This window comes from Amblyraja radiata, chromosome 25 (assembly GCF_010909765.2).
Source record: "Amblyraja radiata isolate CabotCenter1 chromosome 25, sAmbRad1.1.pri, whole genome shotgun sequence".
Lineage (NCBI taxonomy): Eukaryota > Metazoa > Chordata > Chondrichthyes > Rajiformes > Rajidae > Amblyraja > Amblyraja radiata.
In genome coordinates this window covers 35,559,654-35,578,122 of record NC_045980.1, presented here as the reverse complement: position 1 = coordinate 35,578,122, position 18,469 = coordinate 35,559,654, and the positions used below count along the sequence as shown (strand labels likewise).

The following is an 18,469-nucleotide window of genomic DNA, read 5'->3' as shown; positions in this document are numbered from 1 at the left end:
TCAAGAAATCATGCATACAAATTCTAAGCTTAGCATTTCTGGAAGTCACTTTCTATGGTCACCAACCAAAAAACCCCATTAAATCTCTACGTGCATGGTTAAAATACGAGTTTCAAAGAAAAATCGTTGTCTTTGTCCAACAACGGGGCCACAGTCTATACTAGAACCCAAGTAAGAAGAGTCTTCTTCCTCACTGCTATCAATCACCTCCTCCATGTACGAGTAACTCGAATCATTTGGTTATTGCACTCGCTTCAGGTTACTCTGCAGTCTCTGCACCATTCTGCTGCTTTGCATTCATGCTTGTATTTGTTGTATCCACCATTATCGTCTATACTGTTTACTCTGCCAGCTTCACACACACCCACAAGGGATTTCATTGCACACTGGTGCATATGACAAACTAATGAAATTTGGGAAGCTGCCTTAAAAAGAGTTTCAAAAACCCAACTGATGGGAATGGCATCAAGGAGCCAGTTGGTAAGAATAGGATTTTGATCATCTCACTCCCTCATCTGTTGTGAGATGAAACATAATTTTATTTTTTTCCAGTCGTCTTATGAGTGTTAACTGGACCACCTTTTCAATGTATAGTACTGGCGAATAAAGTTGTCTTCTCTGGTCATTTTTTGCCAATCAACCCCCCCCCCCCCCCACCGCCCCACACCTCTCCCTCCCCTGCATCCACCTACCACTTGCCAAGCTTTCTCTTCTCTCCCCCCCCCCCCCCACTATCCCAGACAATCAGTCTGAAGATGGGTCCCAACCTGAAATGTCACCTATCAATGTTCTCCAGAGCCGTTGTCTGACCCACTGAGTTACTCCAGCATTTTGACTCTTTTCTGGCTAATAAAGACTTGGGCACCATATATTAGCAAGCATTTAATAAGTATTTTCATAATCAAAATTAAATAAAATAATTTAACAGTCTGTTATAACTATTAAAGAATACTGGGCATAACACAAAGCAACACTATAATCATTTCCATACTTACACCAGCCTTTCACTGTGTGTTTTCCACAGGTCATGACATATTCGCTCTTCTGGTTTTTACCTGGAATTACCTCAAACTTGATGGTTGTGTCACCCATTCCATGATTTCTGTAAAGGAAAATCTATTTAACCTGTACTAAGGCATTGAGTCAAAACTGATTCTAGTAAATTCATACAAAGTAAACATTCGAGACTCTTGTCATGTATAAACATGAATTCTAGACGCACAATGGTCCTGCAAAGAGTGAATTTATTCAGCTGGTCCATCAATCCAGTAATACATAATGCCAACAAATGTATTGTTCATTCTCCATTAGAAATAACAGCTTTTTCACTGGAGTTCCCCATTCATAAACATATTTACATTTAATGCTCCCTTTATATAGGGACCTAAAGATTTATTTAGGGATTTAATACAGAAATGTTTTACATAGGCATATTATCAGCTTCATCATACGGTAAATGCCAAATGTGACATTGTATGGCTGTGCACCTCATCAGTTCAAGGAATAGAATGAGGCTACTCGGCCCATCAAGTCTACTCCGCCATTCAATCATGGCTGATCTATCTTTCTCTCTCAACCCCATTCTCCTGCCTTCTCCCCATATCCTTCTACAACCTTACTAATCAAGAATCTGTCAATCCCTGCCTTGAAAATATCTGTTGACTTGGTCTCCACATAAATTCCAGATTCACCCTCTGAGTGCAGATGTGCGTTTACTAGAAAATACACAAAATGAAGGAATAAGATGGAGTCAGGCAGCATCCCTGGTGAGCGTGGAGAAGTGACACTTTGTGTCGGTCTCTTCATCAGAAGGGTCCATCAATGTCCTCCAGGGATGCTGCCTGACCCACTGAGTTACTCCAGCACTTTGTGTCAAAAATATATTGAACTCAACTTGTTTCTTATAATTTGAAATAAAAATCAGACATGGAAGTTGTGGAGGACCAGGAGGCCAGAGAGATAAAGGCAAATGTCAGACTGATGACCAGATGGAGGAAACTACAATTTTCTGGCTTACCTCTTAAGGCACTCATGGAGAATTTGATATGGTGACAACAGTCCAGCTTTATTGGTCAGTTCATACACCCTTGAATCCTCAATACTGATGTGGTTGAAGTACTACAATACAATGAAATCCACATTACTATTCCACAAGCAGAGCCACACTATTCAGCGTTCATTTTGAGCTCTACTTTAAAGATCAGTGAATACCAAGAGTCAAGAGTGTTTTACTGTCATGTGTCCCAGGATAGGACAATGAATTTCTTACTTGCTGCAGCACAACACGATATGTAAACATAGTACATAACAGAAGAAGAAAAGAGAAAAAAAGTACAATTGTTAATTTATGGTGCATCAATAAGTACTGCCGCCAGATGGCACTGAGAAACTGCATCAAGAGAACAAAAAAAACAGATCAAAGGGATTTTTCCAAAACTGAGAGGGGAGATTAAAAAAAAGTGAACAGTGTAAAAAAAAAAGTACCATTGTACAATTTGGTGGTGAGGCCACATTTGGAGGGTTGTGTTCAGTTTCGGTCACGCTACTGCAGGAAAAATGTCATTCAGGAGGAAAGAGTGTGGAGAAGATATACAAGGGTGTTACCTGTACCTGAGCTGTAGGGATAGGTTGGGCAGGCTATTCCTTTTAGCGCAGGAGGCTGAGGGGTGATCTCATAAAATTATGAGGGGAATAGATAGTGTGAATGCAGAGACTTTTACCCAGGGTAGGGGAATTCAAAACAAGAGGACATGTTTAAGTGAGAGATGCAATATTTACAACGAACCTGAGGGGTAACTATTCACTTCGAGAATGGTGGGAATATGGAACAAGCTGCCAAATGAGGTAAATGAGGCAGATATTAAAACACACCAGCATTCAAAAAACACTTGAACAGATGCAAGGATAGGAAAGGTTTGAAGGGATGTGCCAAAAGCAAGCAGATGGGACCTCATGGTCGAATTGACCCAAAGGGTCTGTTTCTGTGCTGTTTGACTCTTTGACAAAAGGTTGAGGGTTGTAAATGGCAGATAAAGAAACTAACTCTCACAAGGTGTGCAGCTTTGTCAGCGAGAGTCCAGCTCATCATCTTAGTCACATCATCTGCTGCATACCAAGGTAAAAAGATGGATTTGCCAATAACATTCTGTACACTGAGTCAATCAGCCAAGGCTCAGCTCTGGCTTAGACATAAAAAGCTGGAGTAACTCAGCGGGACAGGCAGGATCTCTGGAGAGAAGGAATGGGTGACATTTTGGGCTGAGACCCTTCTTCAGACTGAAAGTCTTAGAAAAGGGAAACAAGAGTTATAGACGATGATGTAGTGACATAGAACAAATGAATGAAAGATATGCAAAAAAGTAACATTACACTATCCTCAACTATGAACTTCTCTGCACTGAGTATGGATTTCTTTGCATCAGTTTTATGGTTATTAATTTATTGATTATCCATATGTATTGTGTTTACAGGCCGGCTATGCTGCTGAATTGTTCTGCTGTCGGTACACACGACAATTAAACACATGACTGGGGATTTGAGCAATCAAAACGGGTTCATTCTCGACATTCCAATGTCGGAGGACAAAAGGGAAGGGAGAATCTGCCATGTTTATGCTCAACAGCTATTTCATGACCTTCGCTGGGAAGTGAGTATTTATAGATGGTGTCAGGGGAAAGGCAGTCATCAAACCCACTCACGTTCAGATAGATCGACTTCTAGGGTGAAGCGTTCAGGGGCTGCCCAAGCACATGAATGCTAATATCCAGCAGGCAACAATTCACAAATAGGAGGATGACAAAGATATAATTCATAAGTGACCATGTTAAATTGACCATGTTCAAAAGACCATGACATATAAATATTCAAGCAAAATTATATCTAAATACACTCCTCCTTACTGGTAACAAACATAATCAAATAAGACAGTATTTAAGAAAAGTAATTCATAATAATACTTGGAGATTTAAACGTTTTTGTTTCCAAACCATTGTATGACAGCATTTAAATGAAAAGGCTAAATTATCAATAGTAATGCACCTTGATATGAAGCAATGGCACACACAAATGATACAATGCTCACCAGACAGATGCACATTAATCACACCCACATATTTTAAAATTAAATGTGGATGACAAGATGAATTCCCACACACACACTTACTTCACCCATTGTTAATTCAAGGGGAGAGCTATTTTGGATTAAAAAAAACTGAAGGAGAAAAGGGCAGACTACTGCCTCCATTTATTTTAAAGGCTTAGTAGATATGTCCATGACATTTGGTGAATGCAGAGTATTGACAGAAGAGTCAGGAGGGAAAAAAAGGAACGTTTCCAGGGAAGAAACGCAACAGACACGTTTGCAGACAAAGCCAAGATTATTTGGCTTAAGCAAGAACACCAAAGGGCACAAGCTGATATTTAGTTTAGTTTAGAGTTACAGCGCAGAACCAGGGCATTCGGCCCATCGAGTCCGCACCGACCAGCGATTCCCCCACACAAACACTATTCCTGCACGCACTGGGGACAATTTAAACTTATACCAAGCCAATCAACCTTCAAACCTGTACATCTGGAGTGTGGGAGGAAACCGAAGATCTCGGAGAAAACCCACACGGTCACGGGGAGAATGTGCAAACTCCATACAGACAGCACCCGTAGTCGGAATCGAACTCGGGTCTCCTGTGCTGCAAGCGTTGAAAGGCAGCAACTCTACCGCTGCGCCACCGTACCTCCCAGGTGGAGGTTTAAAGATGGAGATTTGTGAGGTTGCAGGAGACGGAGCTCAAAGAATCACATTTTTTAAAGTTATTTTCAATTAAATATCACTAAACCTGAAGCAGGCTTTACAATCCTTTGTGTCTCAGACCGCCATGGGAAGCTTCTCACCAAGCTCAGAGGGCTTTGCTGCACCACCTTACGACAGGATGACCTCATCCTTTTCAATTGTATTGTGGACCAGAAATCCACAGCCTCCCCCCCCTTACATTCTTGAACTGCAGTGCCCTTCACGACAGTGAATGCAGATGAGAAGTGGTCATTTAAGACCCCAACTACCTTCTTTGCCACCACACAACTAGAGAGCAGCCCTGAACTACTGTCTACCTGATTGGAGACCCTCAGACTACCTGTGATCGGGCTTTACTGGCTTTATCTTGCACTAAACGCTATCCCCTTTATCATGCATCGGTAAGCTGTGAGTAGGTCGATTGTAATCATGTATTGTCTTTCTCTGAGCTTTTCACTGTACCTCGGTACACATGACTTGACAATAAACTATACACATGCACGCATTCGCACCGCATTCTCTCCAGAGATGCTGCCTGTCCCGCTGAGTTACTCCAGTATTTTGTGTCTATCTGTTTATGTTTAAACCAGCATCTGCAGTTCCTTCCTACACATACATACACACACACACTCGCACAGAGCTTTTTTGATCCCCAACAGGCCCCGCTCTTTCCCTGGTTACCATCTTGCCTTGAATATGCTTGGGGGGGATTTTCCTTCTTACTTGCTTTTCATGCTTTACACCCTCTTCATCCTTCTAATCACATTCCATAAGCTCCCCTGCACTTTCTATTTTCCTGTTTGTTTCTCCTTTTCAGTTCTCCACACCTGTCATAATCAATCCTTGATTGAACAAAGATGAAAATAGGTACAGGTAGTTTATGAGAGATGTAACAGAATGTAAAAGCCAAACAGGGCTTACTGTACTTGTTGCCTTAACTCTTCTGGAGATATAGGCCCAATATTCTTTATACCTGTGCTCATTCTAAACATGAACATTAATCATCAAAAGCCATGAATAATGAATAATGACAAAGATTCAAAACCTTTGGCTAGTGAGATTATTTCCCTCGAGTTTTTGCTAATGGATCAAACTTCATATTTCAAAAGTTATATTAGGTTTTGGTTTATTACTGTCACATGTACCAAGCTGCTATCCTTTCAGATCAGATAATACTGCACAGAAATACAATCAAGCCCAACTCGTATAATAGGTAGAGTGAAGGGAAAGATACAATATAGTTCTCAGCATTGCAGCGCACCAGTTCCACAGACAGTCCAACGTCCTGCAGGGGGGGGTTGAGGTGACAGTATCCCAGCTTATGGATGGACTGGTTAGAATAAGAGGGGAAGGAGCAAGAAGACAAATGGATTTTACATGATAAACTTCACAAATTCAGAAAATATTAACACCATCTTTCATTCTAAGAAATAACAGGAAGTCCCTGGTGGAATTAAAGATTTCTAGCAGCTGTGCAGCTAAACTCAGCAACTCACCAAGGTCCTCATTACTGGAGTTGGAATCCTTCTGGAAGGTTTTGTATGAATTAATAAATGCATAAAGGTCAGCAGATGTTACCGGCTTTGTTGTAAGCACTGCTAAGTGTGTATTGATAATACTGTGATTATTATTTTCAGTCAGTAACTGTTTAGTTCCTCAGGATTGAGGATGACTTGCTTCTACTTCAGCTTTGTGGTTCTGAGATGCTGATAGACCAAGAAAAGAGCCAAAAAAATTCTCCATGTCTACAATGGTTCCATCCTACACACGAGGGACAATTTACAGAAGCTAATTAACCTACAAACTGACTCGTCTTTCAAATGTGGGAGGAAACCAGAGCACCTGGAGAAACGCACGCGGTCACAGGGAGAAAGTACCAACTGTGTACAGACAGCACCCATAGTCAGGAACAAACCCGGATCTCTGGCGCTGTAAGGCAGCCAATCTACTAACGCACCACTGTGCTCCATCAGAACTGCCCCCTCCATCGACTCTTTTAAGTCAAGACTAAAGACTTATCTATACCCCCAAGCCTTTCCTGACGTCCTCTGAGTGAGGGCTACATGTATATATGTATGTAGCTTGTTTTGTTGTGCTATTCTTATAACAAATGTAAAGCACTTTGGCCAACGAGAGTTGTTTTTTAAATGTGCTATATAAATAAATGTGACTTGACTTGACTTGAGAGTAGACAGTCAGAATCTTTTTCCCAGGAGTGAAATGACAAGGGCGACAGTACACGCCAGAGCTGCACAGTGGTGCGTTGGTAGATTTGCTGCCTTACAGCGCCAGAGATCCGGGTTTGTTCCTGACTATGGGTGCTGTGTGTACAGAGTTGGTACTTTCTCCCTGTGACCGCGTGCGTTTCTCCAGGTGCTCTGGTTTCCTCCCACATTTGAAAGGCGAGTCAGTTTGTAGGTTAATTAGCTTCTGTAAATTGTCCCTCGTGTGTAGGATAGAACCAGTGTATGGGTCTTCGATGGTCGGAAATGCAATAATAAACTTTATTGGAGAAAATTATTGTGTATATCAGAGATCTTGCAATAACCTCATTGATTATTTCAGGGGAGATATATCTAAATTGGAGGCAGTTTGGAGAGTGTGCACCAGGTTGGTTTCCGGGATGAAGGATTGTTTTATGAGGAAAGTTTGAGTCTATACTCAGTGGAATGTAGCGGTGATCTTATTGAAACTTAAGATTCAAAGGCAATCTGTCAGAACAGAGAGGCACAGTCTCAGAATAAGAGGTCATGGGTTTAAGATTGTGATAAAGAGAATTTATTCTCAGAGGAGAATAAATTGAATTCCTGCCCCTGGAGAACAGTGGAAGGCTGACATTGATAGAATTTTAAAGGAATTGATTGAGCCTGTACTCGGTGGAATTTAGAAAAATAAGTGGTATTACAATACATGATTCAAAGTGTGCCTGTCTGAAGAAGGGGGCACATTGGGAATGAAGGGTTACAAGGACCAAGCAGGAAAGTGGAGGCCAGGAACTGATCAGCCAAAATCCTACAGAAGGGCAGATTGGTCTCAAGGGGCCACACTATCTAATCCCATTTCTTACATAATACTCTTGTGTCCCATTGGAAAACAAGAAATAGAATTGCACTACATTGCGTTTACCTCAAGCTCATCACTGTCTTTGGGCTTCTCATCAGTGGTCTGTTTGATAAAGTCAGGAATGAGGATTTCCAGTGTAGCACGAGCTGCAAAGTTAACAGATGAACAAACTGTTGAAATGATGCCTTATGGCGAATAGATTTCAAACCTGTTCACTTTCTAGAAACAACACGGAAAGAACACTATAGCTGTAGACAAGAAAAATGCATGCAAAATTATACTTCTAAATTCCAGGAAGGGGATCGCGTCAAATTAGAAGGTGCACATTTAGGTCACTGAATACATTTATAAAATTATGCTCAGGAAAGAGCTTGTATCCTCCAAGGATGAAATCAGAGAACATTCACAGCAAGGGAGGAAGCCATTCAGCCTGTCCAAAGGAACGGTATAATGAAAAATAAGACACAAAGTACGGGAGTCACTCAGCGGGTCAGGCAGCATCTCTGGAGAATATGGATATGTGCTGTTTCAGGTTGGGATCCTGAAAAGGGTCCCAACCCAAATTGTCACCCATCAATGTTCTCCAGAGATGCATTCCTGACCTTCCATTTACCTCATCGGAACCTTCAACCTATCTTTAATTGGACTTCATTGGATTTTACCTTGCACTCCATATCTGTGGACGGCTTGATTGTAATCATCTATCGTCTTTTATTTGATTGGATAGCACACAAAAATCTTTTCACTGCACCCTAGTACACATGACAATAATCTAATAAATAATACTGCCAGATTGGCTGAGTTACTCCAGCACTTTGTCTCTTATCTGTAAACCAGCATCTGCAGCTCCTTGTGTCCACATGGTATTATAATGAATTCTCCAGTGAACTCAGTAAGTATCATCAGTGGAGCATGGAACCTGGGGATCCGGTGCGGCTCAGGTAAGCGTGAGAATGCAAAAGGAACCTAGCCGGTCCTAATTGCCCACATTCACCCCGTTATCTGCCAATTCTTTCCTTCCAGATAGTACAGGGAATAGTACAGTGACAATAATTTGTCATCCGAAAATCCCGACGTTTGGCACCGAGATCACCATGGAATGTTTCGCACTCTCATCCGATTCCACTGGGTGCCTAGTCCCTGTGCTCTCCTGATGCAACCTATTACAGTTGCAACTATGACAGTTATGACTTATGACTGTTGGCAGACCAAGTTCCCTCCTGGGATAAATAAAGTTCTATCGTATTGTATCGTAGTTTTCTGGAGAATTCAGCGCAATACTGGATGACAGCTTAAAAACTCAAGTGCATTGGGGAATTAATAACTCCAATGGGCCAGAAATCCCACCAATCGAGAACCACCAAACCCTGATTGGAGCTTGACTTTATCTAGCTCTTTTTGAACACTAAATTGAATCTGTCTCCACTATTGCCAACAGCAATTAAGTTATAATAAACAATCATTACCAGCTTTATTCTTTGCAAGTTTTTTGCTACTGGCAGTTCCTGTACCATAGGTGACTCCATCGATAACAACCGAGGCTCCAAAAGGATCACTTGGATTTTCTGAATCAAATGCAGGATGTAAATGTTAAAGTATATAGGAAAAAACCCAACTATCTTTAATAATTTTAAATGGCAGGTTTAAATTAGTCATTTTGTATTAATGATTGCAGTAAAATTGTACACTTTTATTTGGAAAAAAACAAGCCGATGAACAAAAGACAAATAGTTTAAGGCTCAACCAATTAAGTGAACGGTACTATTTAAATTCCACAAATGCCACTGCCCATAGTTGTGAGGTTGAGAATTTTCAACACAGCCCAAGTCAGATACACCGTTGTTTTATGTGCACAAAACGTTCTCAGGATGATGCTCATTTTGGCAAAGTTGCAATTATCGCTCATGTGAGGTTGGCTTGATAGCTTACCAACTTGTTAGGTACCAACATCCTGGCTGGATCTTCCAAAGTAGCGAACTTTATTGCAAGTATCAAATAGAAGAGTCCATAGCTCTACGGTGAAAGGAGCAAAGTTTAAAGATGTGTGGGGCTAGTTATTTTTTAAATATATACGCAGCCTTGGCAAATTCCTTGTTTGTGAATACTTGGCTAATAAACTTATTCATTCATTCGTTCACAGGTGGCGAACACGCTGCCAGGGACAGTGGTGGAGGCGGATACAATGGTGGCTTTAAAGAGAGCTTGCGATAGGCACGTGGATTTGCAGGGATTGGGGGGGATATGGATTACATTTCGGACGACAAGAGTTGATCCTGACATGATGTTCGGCACAGGCATTGTGGGCAAAATGGCTTGTTTCAGTGCTGTAATTTAGACTTTAGAGGTGCAGTGAAACAGTGAAACAGTGCCCTTCTATCCACAGAGTCCGTGCCGCAAAGTGATTACCCCGTACACTAGCACTATCCTACGCACTGGGGACAATTTACAATTTTACCGAAGCCAATTAACCCACAAACCTGTACGTCTTTGGAGTGTGAAGTAAACCGGAGCACCCGGAGAAAACCCACGAGGTCACAGGAATGTACAAGCTTCGAACAGACAGCACCCATAGTGAGGATAGAAACGGGGTATCTGGTACTAATTCAGTAACTCTATCGCTGTGCCACTATGCCACCACTGTACTGTTCTATATTCCATTATGAATGCAATATTCCCCCTTGTTGCCCTGGCTGAGCTACTATTGAAAACTCAGCAACGATAAGCTACTCCCAGCAAGCCCTACGTGACTCCTCTGCACATAAAGACATCCTTTCAACAAGAGATTTCAGTCTGAATTGCAGGGGGAATTTGGAGTCAGCACTTTTAATAGTCAATAACAAACGCCTGTAAAATGAATTGGTAATTACTTTAAATTATGGGAAAGGTAAATTTAAAAGTGCCTTGGGCTGCAGCAATAAGCAATCTACACCCGCATCATCAGACCAATTGGCTAATTTCTACATCAGTGGCTTTCAAAGTGGATCAATAGGTGCTTCTGACAATCGGCAGAATTTAAGGGAATTCTAAAATAGAAATAGAAAAAAAACATGGTCTTTTCAATTAAAAAAAGTTATTGTTTTTAAGAACAACTTTTTAGACTTAAAGAAACTTTCACAAGTTGAGTTACAAAAAAAATGTTTCAAGGGCCCAAGGTAATTCACCACATCCCTGATCTCACTGAGATAAGGCCACCCCACATTATTCATGAGAACTCACTAAATCGGACCTCCTGCTCCTAAGGTTCTCACAAGGCAGGCATCCTCATGAGCCCATTCACACAGAACAATCCAACATTGTAGGTGTATCGACTTATATTGTCAGTGCCTGGATCACTCGTAGGGGAGGTCATCTGTGATGCTAAGGCCAGGAGACTCAACTCGGACACAGAGTTCTGTGGACCCACTGGACAACAGGAGGATACCCAGAAAGTGGGCAAGTTCCAGAATGGTTGGGCAATACCTCTCATAAGGACATCCAAAAGGACGTCCACATCCAAGGCAGTGAAAACCACCTCTTAATGCTATGCACTGGTATTACAGCAGCATTTGTACATTAATTACATACAAAATGGAACAGTACAGCACAGAAACAGTCCCTTTGGTCTGCAGTGCTCGTGCTGAACCTGATGTTAATTAAACTAACATCCCCAGCCTGCATGTGACTCATATCCCTCCATTCCCTGCAAATCCATGTTGCTATGCAAAAGCCTTTTAAATGCCACTATCATATTGGCCTCCACCACCAGCCCTGGCAGCACGTTCCAGGCACCCATCACACAGTGTGTAAACAAAAAACATTCCTCCGGCCATCTCCTTTAAACTATGCTCCTCTCACTTAAAGCTATGTCTAGTCTTTGACGTTTCCACCCTGGGGAAAATGTTTCTGACTGGTCTACTCCATCTCATTAATTTATTAAAAAGAATCGGGTCTCCGATGCTCCAGACAAAACAATCCAAGTTCGTCCAACCATTCATACATGTTAGGACTCAAATAGGGAGAAAAAAAAACCCTGGGAATGGTGTGCCCACCACAGCATTGGAGTGAAGCCTGCTGTTGTTTCAGAGGCAAATGGAGCAGAACACTTAATAATTCTTTGAAAGCAATACTTACAAAAGGTAACTTACCACATTCAAAAAAATTGTAAACAGGGCGAACTTTTAGGACCCGTTGCATATATTCGTGCAGTATACAAACTTCCGATTTCCCATTTGGATTAATGACAAACTCTGACAAAGAAATGACAAGATTCTAAATGAAAAACTTCAGTCAGAAGCAGTTTTAAGCCCTTGTGAGATGTGTTTGGAATATTAAGTCATAAAATTTAATTAAACACAATATAATATCCAGATTAAGTGCTACCACAAAATTAATCATTCATCCTTTCTGAAATAAATCACACACTTGATGATAAATGCCACATATTTGCTCAATCAAATTTTCATTAAATGGTCATCCAAATAATGATGATTAATGCAATATATACAGTACCACTCATTTTATATTTTACGGTTCATTATTCATTATACAATCTGTCTATTTTATGACTCAAATTTCCTGCAAGGTCATTCTGTGCATCTTTTATATTCTAGATCACAGCTTTTCTTGATTTGGAGTTCAATGGAATTGCAGGGAAGCACCAGACAATAGACAATAAAGCAACAATAAGGCAATGAATACTGTGGTGCAGCTGCAAGCCAACCAATAACTAAACAAGTTATGACAAAGTACACGTCAAAGATGAAGCCATTCTTGTGTTACATAATTCGAAAAAATAAATAAAAAATTCAGGGATCATAATGAGGCAGATGAAAATGCTGGAGAAACTCAGCGAGTGAGGCAGCATCTATGGAGCGAAGGAATTGGAGACGTTTCGGCTCGAGACCCCTAAGGAATAGGTGACGTTTCGGGTCGAGATGCATAGATGCTGCCTCACCCGCTGGGTTTCTCCAGCATTTTTGTCTACCTTCGATTTTTCCAGCATCTGCAGTTCCTTCTTAAACATAACGAGGTAGATTGTGAGATTGGGACTACACCCTTCAACTCACGAGAAGTCTGTTCAATAGTCTGGTAACAGTGGGGGGGGATGCTGTTTGTGAATCTAGTATACATGCTTCTAAGCTTTTGTATTTCCAATCCAACAGGAGAAATTTCTCAATAGGACTATGACAGCTTTACCTTGCACTAAACGCTATTCTCTTATCATGTATCATAAACTGTAAATGGCTCAATTGTAATCATGTAGTCTTTCCGCTGACTGGATAGCACGCAACAAAAAATGTTTCACTGTAAGTGGTTACACATGACAATAAACTAAACTGTAACTGAAGGGGAGATGAGGGAATGACTGGGGTAATGAGAGTGTAACTGAGCCTTTGAAAGTATTGGGCTGGAGTACCATGGTCAAGTTTATGCCTGATAACACATATCTGGGGAACTTTGCATTTTATGAATCATATATAGGCAGAAATTAAATCAGAGGGATGCCCTCAAGCCCAGGTAATCCTGCACACAATACAGAAGAGTAGAGCTTTGCAACTAAAACAACACATTTTATGCTCATACAGCACTGGCTACTGAGAAATGTTGGTTGTCATTCCTAGTTTAATACGACTCATCTTTTCAATACACAAAAAATCCAACAGCAGTCTATTACACAATTTCCAACTGCAAAACATTATAAATATTAAAACAAGCATATTAAATTGAACTCTTCATGCTATTAATCTGTCAACATGACCAGATGAGCCTAGTCAAAATGGGAGGACTTAAAATATCCAGTTTGTGAAAACAATCTTTTCTGCTCTCGTGGGGCTTGGATTGGGGACAGAGAAGCTTCATTCAGTTTATTATCACGTGTACCGAAGTACAGTGAAAAGCTTATTGTTGCTTGCTAAGTCAGCGGAAAGTCTATACATGATTACAATCGAGCCATCCTCCACTGTGTACAGATACATGATAAAGGGCATCACGTTTAGTGCAAGATAAAATCCTATAAAGTCCACTTGAAGAGTCCGATGATAGTCAATGAGGAAGATAGAAGCTCAGGACCGCTCTCAGTAGGATGGTTCAGTTGCATTATAGCTGAACCATCTGACTAACAACCAGAGCGTAGTCTGAGTTACTATCTACCTTATTGAAGACCCTTGGTTTATCTTTAATGTGAGCGTGCGTGTGTGTGTGCGTGTGCGTGTGCGTGCGTGCGTACTTGCATCATCATACAGTGTACTTTGTATGTCTGTGGTGGAGGGGAGAAGAGGGAAGGGAGGGGCCATGGAGGTAAAACTGACAGCTTCAAAAATTGGACATCAAGATCAGAATCAACATGCCTATAGATACATGGGGTACAAAAAGTCAGCCTTTGATTTATGCATGAATTCACAGAGAACATAAATGTACTTTTTAGAAAATGTTACAGAAATCTAGAGTTCAAAGCAGAAGTTAAGTGAAAATTATACACATTTCTGTTACCTTTCTTTGTGGGTGCATCCTGAACAGAGAGAGTAATGAGCTTCTGATTAGCCGGCAGAATTGGTCGCTCGGCTTCTGCCTGCTTCCGCTTCATCTCCCGGTTAAACTGCCGACGCTCAGCCCAGGTCCTGAACTTCTTCACAGTGACTTGTTCAAAATCAAAGCGCTTCTCCAAGTATTTTTTAAAATCTTCAATGACTGGAAATTCGGTTGATTTTTGTTTTGTTTTTTAATAAATTGTGTCGACAATAAAATGGAAAAGAGAAAAGTAGAAAGTAGTGAACTTATCTATTCTGCCAGGCACAAGATGTGCATTTGGGAAGCTGCATTAAATACACCACTACATCCAATTTCCAAAGACCGTAATTGAGTTAATTAAAAATTGCTTGGAAGAGGAAAAATATACTATTCTGCAGCAATAAAACCCAAATGACCAGATGAATCATCCAAAGAGATTTGTGGAATACTTCAGGAATTTGCAGCACCTCTTGAAATGAGGACTTAATTCACAAAAATCAGATTGAGGACAGTAACAAGGGTTCTGTCAGAAATATTATGCCATCATGAAGGCCATATTCACAAATTGCAAGCACAAAGTAAGTTGCATGATTACATTATTATTCATATTCATTGGGAACTCTTAGAGCATATTACAACAGGTACAGCAATGGTAATGTACCATAGTAATGGTAATGGTAAATAATAAATTTTCAACACTAAAATGAGACAGATAAAAGCCTTTAATATATTACGAAACATTATTTTTGGTTATGACCCTATAGGATAGCTTAGTGTGGATTTAATACTTACGAAAGGGATTGAAAGCATGCAACAAAAAAGTTGATGAGTTATCTTATGTCTCTAAAATAAGATGTGGAAATGTCCAACAGCAAATTCTCTTAAATATGTGGAGGTCTCTCTCTCACTCACACACAGCAGAAGAGAATAGGAAAAGTTACATACTCAGCTCGAAAGACCACATTCTATTCCAGATAAGGATCATCATCTTACCAATAGATTCTTCTTTGCATACTTCTACTTTAGCCTTCACCTGCCCCAGGGCTCCTGCTGCAATGATTCCACCCAAGGCTTCTCGTTCTTCCAAGGATTTAGAGTTCATTGCCCCTGAGTTACTGAGAGATACTGAATTAGTGACAGAGTTTTGCTCAGTGGCAGTGCAGTCTGTTTCCTCAATTATTTCTACAGCAGCATTCTGAACTTTGTCTGGGGACAAATCTCCATTCATGGTCACTTTGGTTACCTCACCATTGCTGGCCGCCATATTCTGCTCTTGCTCTTGGTCTCTCATCTTTAAATAGTGTAGACAGGGAATGCTGCTCTGGGGAGGATCGTGCTTCTATATGAAACAAGAAAGAAATTTACAAAACACTGATCTGCAAGGATGGTACAAGACATGTGGTAAATACAACAAAATGCAAGGTATGAAGAAGAGAGAGCTGTTGCATGAAAGCCAGGGCTTCAAGTACTGAAAAGACACAAAGGTGGGACATAGTTTCATCTCTGGAGGCGCAAGGAAATCCAGATACTGATGTAACCAATACAGAAACTAAATACCAGAGTAACTCAGCTGGTCAGGTAGCATTTCTGGAAAACATGGATAGGTGACATTTCAGGACATGACCCTTCTTCAGAGTCTGAAGACGAGTCCTGATCCATAACATCATCTATCCATGTTCTCCACAGATGCTGGCTGACAACACTGAGACTCCAGCATTTGGGTGTCCCTTTTCATCATTTCAAGACTATCTGACTGCACATCGATCAACAGCGAATTAAGAGCCAAACCTGCAGACTATACGTTCATACAAAAAAGTGTAATTTTCTGGCCAAAAGCGACACAAATTATAACAGAAAACCTCACAGAAGTAACACACGATCTCTATAAGCAAATTACGCGCTAGTTTTAAGATAATGAAAAGGAGAAACATCAGGAATCAAAATTAGCATCAGTGTGGACTAATAATGGATTGAAGAAACAAATAAAAATTGTATTAGGAATGTCTGTAAAATATGTTGGTTGCTCAATTGATAATTCTAGTGGATAAGAGCATGCACACATACATGATTTTATAACTAGCAATATCAAGAGAACAAACCAAGTTGTTTACAAACCGATCCACTGCCTTCAAAATGATTACTTTTAAGTCTGTAGAACAATTTATTTTCCCACGATTGGCAGGGTGGGAAACACAAAAGGAATGCTTCGCCTTCTCCATCAGATTGATATAATACCAATGTTAGAACACAACTTGGGAAACTTAACATATCAGTCTGATTTTTCAGTATTTAAATGCCCATGGCTTTGAGTCAAACAATGCTGGCTAAAAATATACGATTCAACCGAAAACCCATGTGGTGACAAGCTAGCCTTTTATGCCATCTTATTTACTTTTCTAACTAGGTGATTGTAGGGGAACAAAATGAGGGATCGACTGTAATCTATTATGATCACTTATGATCAAAATTACCAAGGTGCAAGAACTACTGACTAACACTTATCGAATTAACCCAAACAAGAATACTTTAGCATATGAAGTAAATACTTCAGCAGGTTTGCAGAGACTGAACATCCATCATCACCATTTCATGAGCAACAACTTTTGGCTTTGTCATTCATGCTACTAACCCAAGAATGAATTTCTAAAAAAGACCTCCATGTATTCATGGAACTGTTTTTAAATCGTTACCGACCTCAACAACATAAAATAAGTGTAATAGTGTACAGCATTATTATTTAGTTCATCTTACCCTGATGCTTCCCGTTCCTAAAAAATAAGGTCGTGACCAGGTAACTACTCTAGTTTCTCTGTGCAGGTAAACGGGAATACCGGAATTATGGAATGTCATGATCCAGCCGTCAGGAAGGGGTTCAGTCGGTGGACGCCCACGATCTAAAGAAATTAAAATTATTATAACGCCAACTACGATTCAAAATATCTTAGTTCTTTCAGGACACAGAAACCAAAAGATGAAAATTTAATAAAACTAATTGACACGGATCATTAGCACCTACAGCCACATAAAAGTACACTCCCCATCGAGTGGATTCAAATTACACATGACAAAATTACATCAGCCACTGGAAACAACGTTTTCCAGTTATTTCAACATGCCTCCAATATTTCCCCTTCTTTACCTCTCGTGAGAAACGATCATTTGGATTCTTATAGAACATAGAAGAGTGCAGCACAGGAACGGGTCCTTTGGTCCACAATGTTTGTGTCGAACATGATGCCAAGTTGAACTGATCTTATCTGTCTGAACATGATCCATATCACTCTATTCCCTGCAATTCCATGTGCCTATCCAAAAGTCTCTTAAACGCCACCATTGTATCTGTCTCCTCCACCAACTAGCAGCATGTTCCAGACCCCACCCCCCCACTAATCTGCGTTTAAAAATCTTGCCCCGCACACTTTCATTAAATTATTCCCCGTCTTAGCTTATAGCTACGCCCTCTAGTGTGTTGGACAATTCCACCCTGGGGGGAAAAAGGTCTACCCTCTCTATGCCCCTCATCAATTTATAAACTCTGATCAAATCTCCCCTCAACTTCCCACGTCATCTATTCCTTTAGAGATGCTGCCTTAAATATATCGGCACGGACCTTGTGGGCTGAAGTGCCTATCTTGTGCTGTACTGTTATATATTGCATGATGTATTCAAGAGAGAGTTAGATATAGCTCTTAGGGCTAACAGAATCAAGGGATATGGGGAGAAAGCAGGAATGAGGTACTGATTTTGGATGATCAGCCAAGATCATTTTGAATGGCGGTGGTGGCTCGAAGGGCCTACTCCTGCACCTATTTTCTGTATTTCGATAAACATTATAAGATACGATAAGTGGCTGGGACTGCACTACGACACTTTCAGAAGGAAATAGGAGAAAGCAAGGTTGGTGGAATAATTTGCTTACTTTTTAACACGGTTTTAATTTTGGTCATCATTGGCTGCACGCTGGTTTCTTCATCAGTCTGGTGGTCACTTTCACCTGCGACATCCTCATCAACCCGCTTCCTCTTTTTGGGAGGAGGCAGCACCGCCTCCAGGAGGGCATCAACATCGTTATCAAAATCATCCTGCAAGAGACAGTATCAAAGGCCATCCTACTGTAACAGTGTGAATATTTCT

General features: G+C 40.6%; 1 protein-coding gene across 1 annotated transcript in view; it reads right to left on the bottom strand.

Moving 5' to 3' along the window:
* The window catches only part of dgcr8 (DGCR8 microprocessor complex subunit), a 30,817-nt gene that overhangs the window by 8,188 nt on the left and 4,160 nt on the right, over positions 1 to 18,469 (bottom strand). Inside the window, exons 3-11 of the mRNA XM_033043853.1 lie at positions 18,255 to 18,417; positions 17,087 to 17,229; positions 15,329 to 15,674; positions 14,318 to 14,515; positions 11,974 to 12,075; positions 9,316 to 9,414; positions 7,913 to 7,995; positions 2,018 to 2,118; positions 996 to 1,102 (exon numbers count right to left, since the gene is read on the bottom strand). Of these exons, the coding sequence (XP_032899744.1) occupies positions 996 to 1,102; positions 2,018 to 2,118; positions 7,913 to 7,995; positions 9,316 to 9,414; positions 11,974 to 12,075; positions 14,318 to 14,515; positions 15,329 to 15,674; positions 17,087 to 17,229; positions 18,255 to 18,417 (1,342 nt within the window). The remainder of the gene's footprint in view (positions 1 to 995; positions 1,103 to 2,017; positions 2,119 to 7,912; positions 7,996 to 9,315; positions 9,415 to 11,973; positions 12,076 to 14,317; positions 14,516 to 15,328; positions 15,675 to 17,086; positions 17,230 to 18,254; positions 18,418 to 18,469) is intronic.